Genomic DNA, 16,171 nt, shown 5'->3' with positions numbered 1-16,171 from the left:
ACATATTCAGATCATACTGACCAAATAGGCAACTCCGGAGCAAGTGGAGTGCACAAACACCTTCTGCTGAGCTGATAGCCTACTAGGAGAACTCTCAACCTGTCTATCGGGACCTGCGGGCATGAAACGCAGCGTCCCCAGGCAAAAGGGATGTCAGTACGAATAATGTACTGAGTATGTAAAGCATGAAAATCAGTATATCAAATACATAGATGAAACACGGGGTAAAGAATTTCACCTGTGAGTCTAAATAACTTTGTGAATCCTGAAATATTTATAATGTCATGCACGAGCGTGTAAATGTCGTATCATGCATAGGTATAGGTGTACATAACATCATCAAGCCTCTGAGGGTATCCCATCATATCATCTCGGTCAATGTGGGTAAAATCATCAACATATACCAGCTGATTAGGTGGTGGTGCGTATATAACGCCTTAACCTTTTTCCATATCCCATATGCATATAATATACGCATATATAACGCCTTCTGGTCATGGGTCAATGCACATGTATAAATGCATGAAATGCATAAGAAATACGTTAATAAGATTTCTCGAATATCATAAAATTAATATTCCTTTCGGACAAACTTTATCAAATACGTATTTTTCTGGGACCCGTGAACAAAGGATATAAAAATAATTCACATGGGGAATCAAGAATATAGACACCCCTTGTATTTCTATGAATAGAATCATTTATGAAATTTACGTAATTTTCTTGTGTCGTGTGTATAATTTGAATCATGCTAAAAGGAAAGAAGGGATAGCCTTAACATACCTCAAGTCGTCAATGCAATTCAACAACAAGCTTACGACAACTAGCGTGCCAACCCTATAACAAAGAAATACGTGTACAATTTAGATGGCGGTAGTATATTATGTATCTCAAACGATAACTCGATTCTAAAATAAAACGGGCAGCATCTCCCCTAATTTTACTGCTCCCTCAAGTCTACTATAGGCGAGATACAAACATAATACAATCAGCAACTCAAAACCAACCTAATTACAATCCGGGACCTTCAATACAACAAACCCCCCAAATATACCATAATACACCCAATCAACAAGTTATCAATTATCCTGTAACTGCAACGACGAGCGACCAACCTACTACCCTACCACATGTGGCGTTTCTCCATGCCTCTTTTATCCTTCCAAACTCCATAAATCAGCAGCACAATAGACAACCCAAAAGCAACATGAAACAGTCCACAAAATAGTCCACTATAAGTCAAATTACTCGAACTCACGGCTTCCGATCACTGTCCTGTGAGGTCTAACTATTAGGATACGAATTTATCAATATTCCTTGATATTTAAACACTTAAATACAGAAAGTTCACATTTTCGTAACTACGAAGTACCTTCCAAAACTCAAACTACAAAGAAAAAGAGAGGCGATATAGCGATACTTATGTCGTAGGGATCATTTTAATGTTATCGCTTCTTTTTTTTTTTGCCTAAGGGCTAATATATAAATAAAATCACAAAAATGGGTCCAATTCTTACAAGATGTCCAAACCAAAAACCAAAATAGAAGTTGCATGAAGCTACTAGCTATTAAAAAAGATAGAAAAGCTAAAATCTAATGAACTAACTATTACAACATGATAAGTTGAATGCTTCCTTCTCCTATTAGTGTATGTGAATCCAATTGTCATTGGCAAATACCAAGCAGCACCTATCAAGCTCTCACCAGGCGCCAGGGTATATTGTCCATAGGCTAAAATGAATTTCAAACATCTCCACCGCAGAGTTGAAGTCCGCATCGTCCTCCAAGTGTCGCTACTATATGATCTCCATATGCAATGGATTGATTTTGTTCAAGTATTAATCATGTGCTCACTCATCAAGATTAATGTGTAGAAGAGGAGCCTGGCTTTAGGCAGGCTTTGCAAGGCAAAAGCCAAGCTTCAGCTGTCTTTAGGCAGGCTTTACAAGGCAAAGGCCAGGCATGCGCTGGCTTTAGGCAAGCTTTGTAAGGCAAAAGCCAGGCATGAGCTGGCTTTAGGCAGGCTTTGCAGGCCAAAGGCCAGGCGTGAGCTGGCTTTAGGCAGGCTTTACAAGGCAAAGGCCAGGCGTGAGCTGGCTTTAGCCAGGCTTTACAAGGCAAAAGCCATGCATGAGCTGGCTTTAGCCAGGCTTTACAAGGCAAAAGCCAGGCATGAGCTGGCTTTAGGCTGGCTTTACAAGGCAAAAGCCAGGAATGATCTGGCTTTAAGAAGACTTTGCAAGGCAAAGGCCAGCCTGTGCCTTTTTGTGATCTTGTAAGCTTAGATCCTTCCCTACTAGAACCTTTAATGTAGACATCATTCAAAACATTGCTAAACCATCCTCAGATTGAGCTTGAAAGCATGCTAATACCACTGAGAAATGATTCAACAATCTCCAAAAATACCATATGATGGGTTCATCATCTTCCTTAGTATTTGGACATATCAGTTTGTTCAGAGTCTAATCTTGTGAAGCCATCAGTCTGGGGTTCTTCTCTTTGCTATCCTAATCCTAAGGTTAGGTGATTGAGATTTGTCTAGATTGATCAACCTCCTCCTTGCACTAGGCAGTTTAGAGAATGAATGAAACTTAGATGTACCTGCAAAAGAGAACACAATATTAGCTATAAAATCTGCCACTGAGTTGCCTTCTCTGAACACATATTGAAAGATCACATTGAAGTTGTCCTTCATCTCTATAATTTTCTTCACATCCTGTGCAATTACCCAAGGAGGATCCCATTCCCCTTCTATCGCCTTCTTCATCACCAATGAATCAGTCTTCAGTATGAGAGGGTGAAAATCATGCTCCACACAATATTCCAACCCTTGAAGAATAGCCTTAGCTTCAGCCACCACATGAGTTGTAACTCCCAGGTCTACTGCGCTAGCATACACCACATCACCTTCATCATCCCTCACACAAAAGCCTAGGGAGCTAGGTCCATGATTGCCCTTAGAAGCTCCATCAGTATTACATTTGTACCAACCATGACAAGGAAGCTGCCATGTTACTCTTGTAGTGATCAATATAGGTTTATATCCTTCAAAGTATTGAATCATGTCTGGCCATAACAATGGAATATTAGGGATCCAAGCATACCTCACCCTTCCCAGTTTATGCAATGTCCTATTTATCTCATGAATCATCCTATTTGTGAAAATTGAACCACCATGTTTACCTGTATTTCTTCTCTTCCACAGCTCCCAATTGATGATAGCTGGTACTGCTTGAAATAGTGGCTTTAATTTCGGACAACACTGAGCATACCACCAATGCCTTATAATCTGCTTCAATTGAATCAATTGCACAAAAATTCCAGCAGCCCCCATGAACAAGTTCCATACCTTAGATGCAGTAGGACTTGTGACAAATATATGCTCAATGGATTCCTCTTGGGGCTGCTGACAACACCAACACCTAGACATCACCATTTGCCCTTGCCTCCTCCACATGTCATCAGTAGTTATTTTCTTCCTCCACAATCTCCACAAGAAGAAGGATATCTTGAATGGAAAACCTTTAATCCACATTAACTTGAATTCCTGATTAGGATCTGCCCTATGCCTTATTATTTGCCAAGCACTGCTAACACTGAACTTGCCTGAAGGAGTTGGCATCCAGTATGGCTTATCCCAATATCCCTCACTGCCTTCATAGTGCACATTTAGCCTTATATGTTCTGCAATTTCCTCATTGAAAGTTTGATCTAGCAGCTGATCATACCATGTTTCCCCTTGCCACAGTTCTGCCACCTCCTGAAGACCTTCATTGATTGGAAAGTCTTCAGGCAATACATGATCGTATGGGAAAGTTTTCAATTCCCATACGATCTCATGTTCTACTTCTTCCCTAGCATTCAGCATTTGTCTCCAAACATGAGACCCTCCCCTAAAACGCACCACTGTTGGTGGCTCCTTCTTGCAATACTTATTCCACATGAAATTAGACCACAAAGATTTTGTGGTCCTAAACCTCCACCATAGTTTAGCAAACAGTGCCCTTGAGACATCATTTAAGGACCTAAAACATATCTCCCCTTCCTCTTTAGGAAGGCAAAGATTTTTCCATGAAGCCCAGTGTCTGCTTCTCCCTTCTTCCTTTGTTCTCCAAAAGAACCTAGCAAAAGTCTTATGTAGATGCCCCAGGATGCTGTTTGGTGGATCAAGGACTAATAACATGTGAACTGGCATACTTTGCAACACACTAGAGATGAGTGTTGCCTTTCCTCCAAATGAGAGCAGTTTTCCTTTCCATGAATGCAATTTAGCCTTCACCTTCTTGATAAGCTCCTCATAATAGTCCTTCCTCCTGCTAATGTAAAAAATAGGACACCCTAGATATGTGAAGGGGAATTTACCTCTTGCAAATCCTATAATAGCTCCAACTGCCTGAAATAATCCATTAGCAACCTTTGAATACATGTAGTATGAACTCTTATCTTTGTTGATCATCTGACCTGATATCTTCTCATAGTTCCTCAACACTGCCATAATCTTGCTCAAAGAGGGAGGATGAGCATATGCAAAGATTATCATATCATCAGCATACGCCAAATGGTTTAAAGAATCAGACCACTTAGGCATTCCAAATCCCACAAATGACTTGTCTTCAAAAAGCTTATTCAAAGACCTGAAAAGTACCTCAGCTGACAGAATGAACAATGCTGGAGATAGGGGATCCCCTTGTTTCACACCCCTTGTCGACTTAAAGAACCCTGAGGACTGCCCATTCATCAATACTGAATACCAGTTATTTGACATCAAGTTCCACACCATGTTGATGAAGTGTTTAGAAAATCCCATCTTCCTTAGCACATGCAATAAGTACTTCCATGAGACCCTATCATAGGCCTTAGCCATATCAAGCTTGATTACCACATTAGCTGGCTTTCCCCTTAACCTTATGTCAGTGATAATTTCTTGAGTCAATAAGATGTTCTCAAATATACTCCTACCCTTTACAAATCCGGATTGATTAGGAGCTATTAGAGATGGCAAAAAAATCTCCAATCTGTCATGTAACACCCTAGACAAAACCCTATTAATGAAGTTGCTCAAACTAATAGGTCTTAAGTCAGAGAAGGTCTCGACTCTAGGTTTCTTGGGCAGCAACACTAGATTGGTGTGAGTGATGGATTTAGGCAATGCAGCTTCTCCATAGAAGTGTAGCCCCATGTTGTGTATATCAACACCAATAACATCCCAACATGTTTGATAAAACAAGCCAGTGAATCCATCAGGGCCACTAGCACTCTCCTCACTAAGCTCAAAAATTGCTGCCCTTACTTCTTCAATTGTTGGCAATCTGTTAAGTTCCAAATTCTGATCCATAGTGACCATTGAAGGTACATTATTAAGCAAGGGAAATTTAGAAGCATCACCTTCATTTGTGAACTGTTTTTGATAGAAGTCCACTGCAACTGTAGCCAATTGCGCCTGGTCTTCAATCCATACCCCACTGCCACTTTTGATCCTCTTCAGTTGCAATTTCTTTCTTTTGCCATTGACATGGTTGTGAAAGAAACTTGTATTCCTATCTCCTTCAGCAAACCAATTCATCCCAGCTTTTTGCTTCCAATACTGCTCCTCAATATTCAAGTATTTCTTCAATTCAGATTGAGCCTTTTGAAGCACAATCCTATTCTCAGTTGTAGGCTCTTCTTCAAACAACATCTCCTTCAACCTAACAATGTCCTCCAAAATAGCCAATTGCTTGAAGATATCACCAAATGTTTCCCTATTCCATTTTGAGAGTGCTGCCTTCACCCTCTTGATATTCTGCTTGAACATCAGAAACGGATCCCCTATGAAATCAGCTTCCCAATTCTGCCTCACCACATCCATAAATGTAGCATGCTTTGTCCAAAAGTTCAAGAATCTGAAAGGCTTGACAAACTTGGTTGTCTGCACCCCACATGTCATTAGCAATGGTGCATGATCTGATCCAGTTCTGATTAGATGCTCAACTTCAATAGTTGGCAACATGTTCTGAAATGGCAAATTCACAAAGATCCTATCTAATCTCTTGAATATACACTCAGCATTGGATCTCCCATTCCACCATGTGAATGGACTTCCTTTGTATCCTTGCTCAAACAAACCACAAGAGTTTACACAAAATGCAAAATTCTCATATTCAAGAGGGTGTACTGGAAGTCCCCCTATTTTCTCATCTTCATGCAATAACATATTAAAATTCCCTCCTACCAACCATGGTAATTCCATATCACTTGCTAAATAATACAAGTGATCCCACAAATCCAACCTCTCCATTGATGAACATTTTGCATAAACAAATGTCATCATCATGTGCTGCCCCAGGTCATGGTGAAACACTCTCACAGTCTCCTGTTGCTCAGTATCCTTTACTAATTCCCATTCCACCACTGCATCGAAGAACAACCATATTTGCCCATTAATATTTGTATAAGCAGTCTCCATATTCAACTTCCTTTTATATCTCTCAATGAGTCCCTTCTTTTGAAAAGGCTCCATCAATGCAACTACACAAAAATTATGCTCCCTATTCATATTGATCACCCTAGGAAAGGCCTGTTGTGTATTCACAGACCTTATGTTCCATATTAATATTTTGATCATCATCTAAATAGAGAAGCTGCCCTCCTGGGCATTATTCTTGAAGGTTGTAGTGGATCTTTACTCTGATTCTTCTTAGTTTTTTTACCTCCTTTAGCACTAGTTGTGGGTGATAAATCCCCTTCCCTAGCCACTTGTTTGAAGTTTTCAGCAGTTGATTCATCATCTCCTTCATCCTCCATTGGATTTTGTCTCAATAAGTCTTCATCAATTGGTGTTACATGGTGTGTAACTTAATCATTTAAATATTGTAGGGGAGTCTTAGTTAGAACATTAAGATGTAGTTGCATGGTTTGATCAGTGCCAGATTCCATAAGCACTTCCTCTATTTCCCCGGATGCTCTTGGAACAATTGCCCGCTCATCAGCCTGTTCATACTCCTTGAATTGTAGTTCATGGACATACGCTGGAACACCATCTACATAGGACAAAATCTCTCCAGTGGCTCTAAGGTTGGGGTTTACTGTAGCTGCCTCATCAGGTAAACCTGGTTTTAGGCCTGGCGTCGCCAGCCTATCGCCAGGTGAGCCTGGTTTTAGGCCCGGCGTCGCCAGCCTATCGCCAGGTGAGCCTGGCTTTAGGCCCGGCGTCGCCAGCCTATCGCCAGGTGAGCCTGGCTTTAGGGCTGGCATCGCCAGGTGAGCTTAGATTGTTGTCCTTCTTCACCTTGTCTTCTATTGTCTTTGTTTTGCCCAGCTGATCATTCTTAACCTCAACTGCATCGCTCCATAAGACCTTTGTAGAGTTTACCTCATCAAGATCCTCCATCCGCTCAGAATCTTTAAAAGTTTCAGATGCAATCGCATGACAAGATTGGATTGTGGTCACATTGAGTTGTTTTAGCTCCTCTTTGCTAGTCCCAAACCTTCTATGAACTCAGTCGATTGTGGACTGAACCCCATAAGGAGTAGGACCATCTTTAGAACTGAAGTCTGATTTTTCCCCCACCAAAACCAGTTGGTTGTTCTCGTTTGTAGCACTTTGTTCCTCCTCTAATACTGCAAATTTATTCCTTGTTTGAACCTTGTTTGTCTGATCTTCTTCGACCTCCATCAGTGCAAAGTTATTATGCACCTGCTGTACACTAGCATTCACTGGCATGATTGCATTGCCAGTTTGCCCTTGTACCCGGGTTTTGTTATTTTTGTTGGTTCCCCGATTATCCCGAACTTCCTTCCACTGTGCACCTACGTTCCCGACTTTTTTTCCACTCGTGAGAATCATTAAAGGGGTAATGTGATTTTTGGTTTTTCCTTGTTCATCAACAGTAGAATTCCAGTTGTTCAACTCAGCAAGATCATTCCTTTTCTTGCTGCTTCGATTCTCAATAAGCTCGGGGTGCAAATGCCAACATTCAATTTCATCATGTCCTTGTAGTTTACACTCCTTACAATATTTTGGTAGCATGTCATACTGAATTCTCACCCATTCTATTCGAACACTACCAGAAGCTTCATCATCAATATCCAATCGCACCTTTTTAGGTAGTTCGGCCAACAAATTGACAAGAACTTTTACTCTTGCGCAACTCGGCCTAGTTTTGTTTGCAGTTGCTGCGTCAAGACACACTGGCCTTCCCACAACTGTAGCCAAATAAAATAGAGTTTCCTTTACAAAAAAGGTAGGCAGCAGTCCAGGAAAAGAAATCCACGCCATCGCCATCGGAGTTTCTTCACCCGCCTTAAATTTTGCATCATAGATAAGAGTACGCAATTGGTATTCGTACCCATCTTTGGCTTTGATGTAGTACGTACTCTTCGATGTGAAATCGAGGAAATCCTGCCATAGAGTTAATCTAATTAACACATGACGATCTCTAAGGAATCCGATATTAGACTCACCTTTGATACCACATTGAGTTGGAATTATTCGGCGAAGCTCGTGAATCTCCGGAGAACCATATGAAAGCTTGCCAACGATAGCATATTGGAGGCCTTCAATCACGTTCATTCAATCTACTTCTACCTCTGTGAATTTAACCACTGGTTGGCCATTCAAATACACTGCTCGTCGCAGTGGAATGGGTTGAATTGAAGCTGCAGCAGTAGCCATCGCTGAAGGATTTAAAGAATTTGGTTTCAAAATCTTCGAGTAATCTAGAGGAGTTGGGTTGGAGTTAGTTGTTGTATGTTGTTGTGCAACGCTGGGGGAGGGCAGACCAGCCGGAAAAGCTGGTTGGTCGTCGGCCATTGTGGCTATTGAAGCCTAAAGCTCTAGCTTTGTCCGCGATGAACAGTGACGAAGTCACTGTTCACGGTACTGTTTGGCACTGTTCACTGCTACAGTGACGACGGACACATGTTATCGCTTCTTGATTCTGTGCCCGGGATGATAATATTATTTGAAGCTCTTGTAGAGAGCTTAAGAGTAAATTTAGGGGTGTTCTCTTGAAAAATGGAGAAAGAGAGGAGATGGGATGTAAATATCCCATTTTTTTAAAAAGTCAAAAAGGTGCTACTTGGCACCCTATGATTGGCCCTTCTTCCAACGCTTATAACTTGTTATCCGGGTGTCGTATGAATGAACGGTTAAGAGCGTTGGAAATTACATTTCAAGACCTTAAATTTGGTATATAGTATGTCCCAAAAAGACCTCATATAGCACACGAAATATATTTCTCAAAAAACTTTGTTACAGGGCAAATCCTTAGTTGGTTTTCTCTCTTCCTCGGGCTCGTCCCTTAAATGGTGGGCCACTTCCGAAGACATAACACCAGAGCCCCCCTTCGGCTTTCGAGATATCTTAGCCGGTTTCTTCTTTTCCGAGCTCGGGGAGCCCGATACGTCTTTTCTCTTCCTTTCTTTTACCTGCTTCAGGGCAGGGACTACTTCGCCACCAGATTGGGGGCTCATGACTACATCTTTCCCGAGTCCTTCAAAAGGGAAAAGGGAGATTTACCATACAAACCAATGAAGAGACAAATTGACAAAAAGATTTACCATGATTGCAGGCCTCCCATCGACCCTTTGATAATTCGACCCAAGCACGCTCGGAGTACGGTCTCTGCAACACCAGACTTTTGACCCATTGTTTAAGATCCGGGATCGGTTCCGGCATTCGAGCTACGGCTGTGATAAGAAAAGAAAAATGGATCAACAAAATAAAAGGCAATCACAAAATCAAAACGGGCAAAGAGAAACATTTACTCACGGCTCATATTCCATTTCTCGGGAAATGGCAAGTCATCAGCAGGGATCAGGTCCGAGGTTTTCATTCGAACAAAATGGCCCATCCAACCCCTATCCCGAGTCTCGTCTATGCTCGAGAATGGCGCTTTGGTTGCTCGGCGAGCAAGCTTGATCAACCCTCCTCGATAAAGTCGGGGACTGTAAAGGCGCACAAGATGATCGAAGGTGAATATACGCCCCTCGACCTTGCTCGAGAAAAATCGAAAAAGAATCACTATCCTCCAAAAGGAAGGGTAGATTTGGCCGAGGGTCACATCGTACCTCTTACAAAAGGCAACGATGACAGGGTCTAGAGGTCCCAGCATGAAAGGATAAGTGTAAACACTTAAGAACCCTTCGACGTGGGTAGTAATTGATTCATCAGGCGATGGGATTACTATGAGTTTATTATTCCAGTTGCATTCTTGTTTGACTTTATCAAGAACTTTTTCGGTAATTGAACATTGGTACCTCGACATCGGCTTACACCGACCCGGTATCGGAGAAGGCTTTTCAATTTTAAAATCACCTACAGTCGAACACCCTACAGGAACGAATTCCTCAGGGCGGGGCTCTTCCACATCCTCGCCACCAGCAGGTCGAGATGAAGAAGCGGTTTCTTTTTGCGGAACAATTTTAGACGTTTTTGCCATTTAAAATTCCGTGAACAAAGAACGGGAGTATTTGGTGTTTTAAGAAAGAGTTTGCAGTAAAACTCACAGATTTGCAAGCAGAAAACTCAGAAAAGACGAAAAGGAACTTAGAAAATTTGGAAGATTGAAGACGTAAAAGTGATGAATGGTGGAAGGAAAGGCTATTTATAGATTGAAGCAATGACGGTTCAATATCAGCGGTGACCGACCACCGTCTGACACACATTAAATGCCTTGGTAAAACCGAACCGATGGGACAACTATCACATACGTCATAGTCGGGATCGATATAAACGTCAGCATATATCTGATCGAGCTGTTGGAAAATCATATCGTTTCTCACCACATCCTTTTCCGAGAAACGAGGGGACTATCTGTGTACGGTCAAAATCGATTGAGTCAGTCATACGGATTAGTCGAGACGATAATGTTTCGATCAAAGGGTATCTGCATGACAAGCTCGGTCGAGGTCCGAAGTAAGGGCGTCGAGCTTCGAGCTCTAAGACCGATCAATGACAAGCTCAGTATCATTATCGAGCTCATATCCAAATTGAACTACGAGGCAAAGCGGAGATTATCGAAAATGCATAGACCGACCAACCGGAATATCGAGACCCCAAGTCAGAATCGAGCTCGAACCAAGGCCGAGGGCTCGATCCAATACCGAGCTCGATCCAGTATCGAGCTCGTAGACAAGAGCCGTTGCAATTGTACTATGGGGGAGAATCTTGGTGGAAATCGAGGAAAAGACAATTCATCGTGGGTCCTCCACTATATATTTTTATTATTATAGATAAAGTAGGATCCCTCTAATATAAGATGGGATGTTAACACATTCAAGGGGAGGACGTTGCCTTGTTCATCAACATTTCCTTTTTCTCTGCTTTATATTTCATTCCATTTGCCAAATATAGAGATTTTTACATTTCACTCTATAATTTGTATCAAGTTATATCACTTGTCCTTAAAACCATACACAAATTTAACTTTATTCGATTTTTCGGGTAAACATACTTTTGAACGTTAAATTACAAATATAGATATAAGGGTGACAAGTGGGCCAGTCCAGGCCCGGGACCGGCCCGGGACCGCGTGCCAAACGGGCTAAACGGGCCAGGACTGTTTGGCCCGGTTTTAGTGGGCCTGGGCCGGTCCTATGATTTGGGCCCGCAGGCCCGGGACCATTTAGCCCGCCAGGGACCGGGACCGGTCCCTTAGCGGGCCAAACGGTCCCAATGGCTATATATATATTTATTTATTTTTTTTAAATATAGCCGTTGGCCTGTCAAAAATAGCCGTTGGCTATTTATAAAAAAGTCATTTAACCCCCCAATTTTGTTTTAACCCCAAACTTTTTATACATTTAATATATATACTATACTATACTATATATACATCTTATATCAATATACTATATATACATCTTATATACTATATATATTCAATATTAAAATTTAGGTCACAATTCTATAATAAAATTTAAAAAGCATTGTCTTAGATATTTTTTTTAACATTCTTTTGTCTCTAATATCTATTTAATTTTTTTTATTTTAAAAAAATATGTTGGGCCCACTTAGCCCACTTAGCCCGCGGACCGGGCCCGTTTAGCCCGGGATCAAACGGTCCCGGTCCCGGGTCGGTTCCTACAAAAAGCCCGTTTAACTCGTTTAATTTGTGACCGGCTCGGGACCGTTTGGACCGGCCCGTTTAGGCCCGGAACCGGCCCACTTGCCAGCCTATATAGACATAAAAAGATTATAGTTAGCACTACTTATATATAGGCATTGATGTGGTGGAAAATTGGGACAGAATCTTTGTTTTCCATGGCACTTCAAAGAGCAAATAAATTAATTTTGGAAGGTCTCCAATTTCGATTTAGAATTGTGATTCTCATTTAGTAGGCTAAGTTGAAAATTTACCAATTCAATAAAGCTTTCATTTGGCTTGTTGAAATTTATTTTTAAAGTGTGTGTAGTGAGTTTACGTTTAGAATTTTTTTTCTAACAAAAAATAATTATTCCATTGAGAAATATATAAAAAATGATAAAGACAAAAGAAAATATTATTACTTTAATGAAACAAAAGAAAATAAAAATGAGAAGTTATAGTTGCTATTATGGCTTTTATCATAGTTGCAACTACGATAGTCATAATTCTGATTATAATTTCTTCTATAGTCGTGACCACGATAAATCATAGATGCAACGTTGACTTTTACTTCATTATTTTAAACTAGATCTTTATGCAATTCTCGCATGTTAATTCTTTTTCGATCCGCGTATGAACGTCATGGACATACCAATTACTTTTTTCTTCATTTTTTGTCTTTTTGTCCTTTTTTTTTTTTTTTTATATTCAGTAAATTCTCCTTCCTGCAAGATATGTTAGAAAAATGCAAGAAAAGAATATTGTCATTCATATTTAATTTTAAAATCTTATTTTTATGTATTAAAATTTTATGAATAATTTATACTCATCATAATTCATCTGAGAAGTGTTTTTTAGTATTTGATAAACGAATAGTATTTGATGAAGCTTTCCATAAAGTTCGTTAAATTACAAAATGAGACAATATTAAAGTTCATTTACTAACGAAATGATTTCTAATTTTTTTATGAAAGCCTTTAATGAAGTTTTTTTTATATACTAACGAAAAATTGCTTTTGTAGCTGTTCATTAGCAACTTTTTTGAGTAAATTCCACTTAACCCCGTAATATTCAATTGTTGTTAGACGAAGAAGATTCCATAGGCGGGTGCTCGACGAGGAACTAGTTCACAAGTTCAACATCAACATCATGTTAAACTTGTAGTTATGCAAGATCTGGCTGAAAAGGCGGCAGATTAGCATGTACGCCAAATAAAGCCTGTGGCAACTCTGGATTATCAGCACCAAAGAAAGCTTGAAAATCTTCATAAAATGGGTTAGGGTTTTTTTATAGCCAGAGATTTTTTTATATATATAATTCAAACTGCCCGAGTTTGACATGTTCCATTTGTATAAATAAGACATACAAAATAGCTTATCCAATGACCAGAAGTACATGTCAACTATCTTATCCATCCTAAAATACATTCGTCAATATCTTATATGTAACCACATCAAAAGTAGTCAATCTCCTACAACAGGTGTTTCAAAAATATTGCTGGTCAAAATACATATGGTCCTTTTGATGTTTCAACTCAACACCTTCCACCTACTTCAAATGTAAGAGGAGGCAAAATTAGTGGTTTTTAGTCTTCATATTCAAACCATAATGCACATTTGACCTTTTTGCCGCCTCTTTCCTGCGTGGTTCAACAGTGGGGGAGCGTTTTAGCAACAAAAGTCACAGGCACATGAATTTGTGCACTTACGACCTTCTTTATGAAACTTGCACCAGTATCTTTGGCATGTAGACCTGCTACTGCATTTTGCAAGCCCCCCCCCCCCCCCCTGTTTCTCCGTCACACTATGCAACTCACTTATATTTCTTTTCTTGGCTTCAAGTTCTTCTTGCTTGGCACATATTCTCTATCTTAGGTTCTCGGCCTCATCCATTTTTCTTCTCTTCCCTTCAACACGTAATGAGACACGACCCTTCAGAATAGCATGTATAAGTGGTGCAACATTCGGCGGGAACTGCTTTTTTCCCTAGAAGGCTCCTTTAAACGCAACTACAGATGATGCCAACTTCTTCCAAGTTTCTTTTTCTTGATCTTTGCTTCCTTCTCCTTGTCGGGAGTGATCTCGCCCAAGTCACACCTCAGATTTGGGGTTGTGAAGCGGTCGATTGCAATAATAATACCTAAGTAGGAGTCGGGATCGAATCCACATGGAGCGTAGATGAGATTAGTGGTATGTATTTGATCTAAGCCCGTGAATTGTCTAAGTTGCACTTCCACAAACTTTGTTTTGATTTTACTTCTAAAATTATACTAAGGATTGCAATTGAAAAATATGAAACTAGAGAAGAGTGTTTTTGTTGTTGTTTTTCAAATGTGTAAAAGGTCTAGGGCTGTGGCTTCCACCTATGTGTTTGCCTAACGGGTTGTGGGTTTTAGAGCGAATTTCGTTGGTCGGGGTGTATTATAGCAATCAACACTCAAATATACACTCAATACCTCTCGGTAAGAGAGTGGTTTTGCCCAGTTTGGCTTTCTCAAGTCCAAATGGGTATTGAACTAAACAGTTGACAAATTGCTCAAGTCGGATTTTACTATCTCTAGGTTCAACCCTTTAATTGGGACTATCAATCTCTTGATTTCATTCTAAACTCTTGTTAGCCAAGTTTTCCTAGACTATGTCTCTCTTTCTCAAGTAGAGACCAAATCAAATAGGCTTGAACCAATATTTGCAACCATTAATTCTACAATTATAGCAAAAACTAGGTTAAATAATACACACCCAACCATAAACAAGTCCTAAATCAAACACCCATTAGATTCTCACACTAGGGTTGGGTCACAACCCCAGCTAGAAATTTAGCTACTCATAGTGAGTAATGAAGAAAATAAAGAAGAAAAGATGATAAAACTCATATTGAAAGATAAATAGATGAAAATCCAATGTAAAATCAACAAGATGAGCTAAAGTTTCGTAAAAGAGTAAAGAAAAATGGCTACAGACTTTCTGGTATTCAAAACTTGCCCTAATTTCGTAAAAGTGTTCTATTTATACAAAGCTAGAATTTTCGGACAAAATGGCCCTTTCGGACGTTCTGAGGCCGCACAATTATATGTGCGGTCCGCACTTTACTTCAGCTCTTGACAGGAGTTGGATCTGCGGCCGCACAATTCTGGGTGCGGCCGTACATTTGATTTTTGCGGCCGCATAATTATAGTGCGGTCCACAGTTCTTGCTAGGCTTGGAGTTGGAACTCTCTGAATCTTGATTTCTGCGGCTGCACAATTATTGTGCGGTCCAAACCTTACATTGCAGCTTTATTAATTCTTCTTCATGTTCTGCGACCGCACACAGAATTCTACGGTCCGCACTTTAGCTTTTTGTACTTGATTTTTGTCCTTGTTCAAAAGCACTCCTCTTGAGTTTGATTTCATCGCAATGGATCATTTTCCAATGCTCCTGCAAGTAAGCATATTTCATCAGTTTTCGGGAATACCTTTAAACTTTTTTTTAACTAAAACAGAAGTCAAAAAGTGCAAATAAGTAGTCAAAAGCCCCACTTATCAACTCCCCCAAACTTAAGTTTTTGCTTGTCCTCAAGCAAATAAGGTAATTCTCACCTCCATAAGAAAAGAGCTATTCCAGCTAATCTAAGGTGAAGCAAACACACATCAATTGGGACCAACAATTACCCACTACACTTATGAATTATCAACAAGGCAATGATTTGAAGTTTTAAGCAAAAATAGTTCTAATGTGACACTTGAGCATCAAGAGTTGACTTACTCATCAAGGAAGTTCACTCTTTCATGTAGGTCACTATGGATCCCAAACTCCTCCTCCTCTACTCTTCGTTAGCTTATCTCGCTTAAGAATGAAGCACTTAATTCAAGGATTTTTGAAAGGTTCGCTCATCTCTCTCAAAAGAATGTCACAAGTATGGCTCTAAGTACCATATGGTTGCCCATCATATAAATCACCGCTAATGTAAGCTCACTCGGCTTGAAATCACGTAGGGCTTTTTCGGCATGTAATGAAGGCTTTTGGACTAAGGTAGGAAATGTTAGAGTAGAACGGGTTCATCTTTCCTTAAGCACTCCATTTTCTCTTTTTTGCTCATGCTTTGCCGACTCTTTGAGTCATTTT

General features: G+C 40.1%; 1 protein-coding gene across 1 annotated transcript; it reads right to left on the bottom strand.

Annotated features, from left to right (window-relative positions):
• Positions 1 to 2,479: 2,479 nt before the first annotated feature.
• LOC138891905 (uncharacterized) lies at positions 2,480 to 6,783 on the bottom strand. The gene is made up of 9 exons (XM_070175591.1): positions 6,690 to 6,783; positions 5,673 to 6,507; positions 5,118 to 5,498; positions 4,462 to 4,634; positions 4,363 to 4,393; positions 4,226 to 4,313; positions 3,434 to 4,102; positions 2,818 to 3,004; positions 2,480 to 2,601 (listed from the first exon to the last, which is right to left on the bottom strand). Exons 1-9 carry the CDS (start codon positions 6,781 to 6,783, stop codon positions 2,480 to 2,482), a joined length of 2,580 nt encoding a protein of 859 aa, XP_070031692.1.
• Positions 6,784 to 16,171: the final 9,388 nt, after the last annotated feature.

Source organism: Nicotiana tomentosiformis, chromosome 5, assembly GCF_000390325.3.
Source record: "Nicotiana tomentosiformis chromosome 5, ASM39032v3, whole genome shotgun sequence".
In the NCBI taxonomy this organism is placed as follows: domain Eukaryota; kingdom Viridiplantae; phylum Streptophyta; class Magnoliopsida; order Solanales; family Solanaceae; genus Nicotiana; species Nicotiana tomentosiformis.
This window is presented reverse-complemented; position numbering and strand designations above follow the sequence as displayed.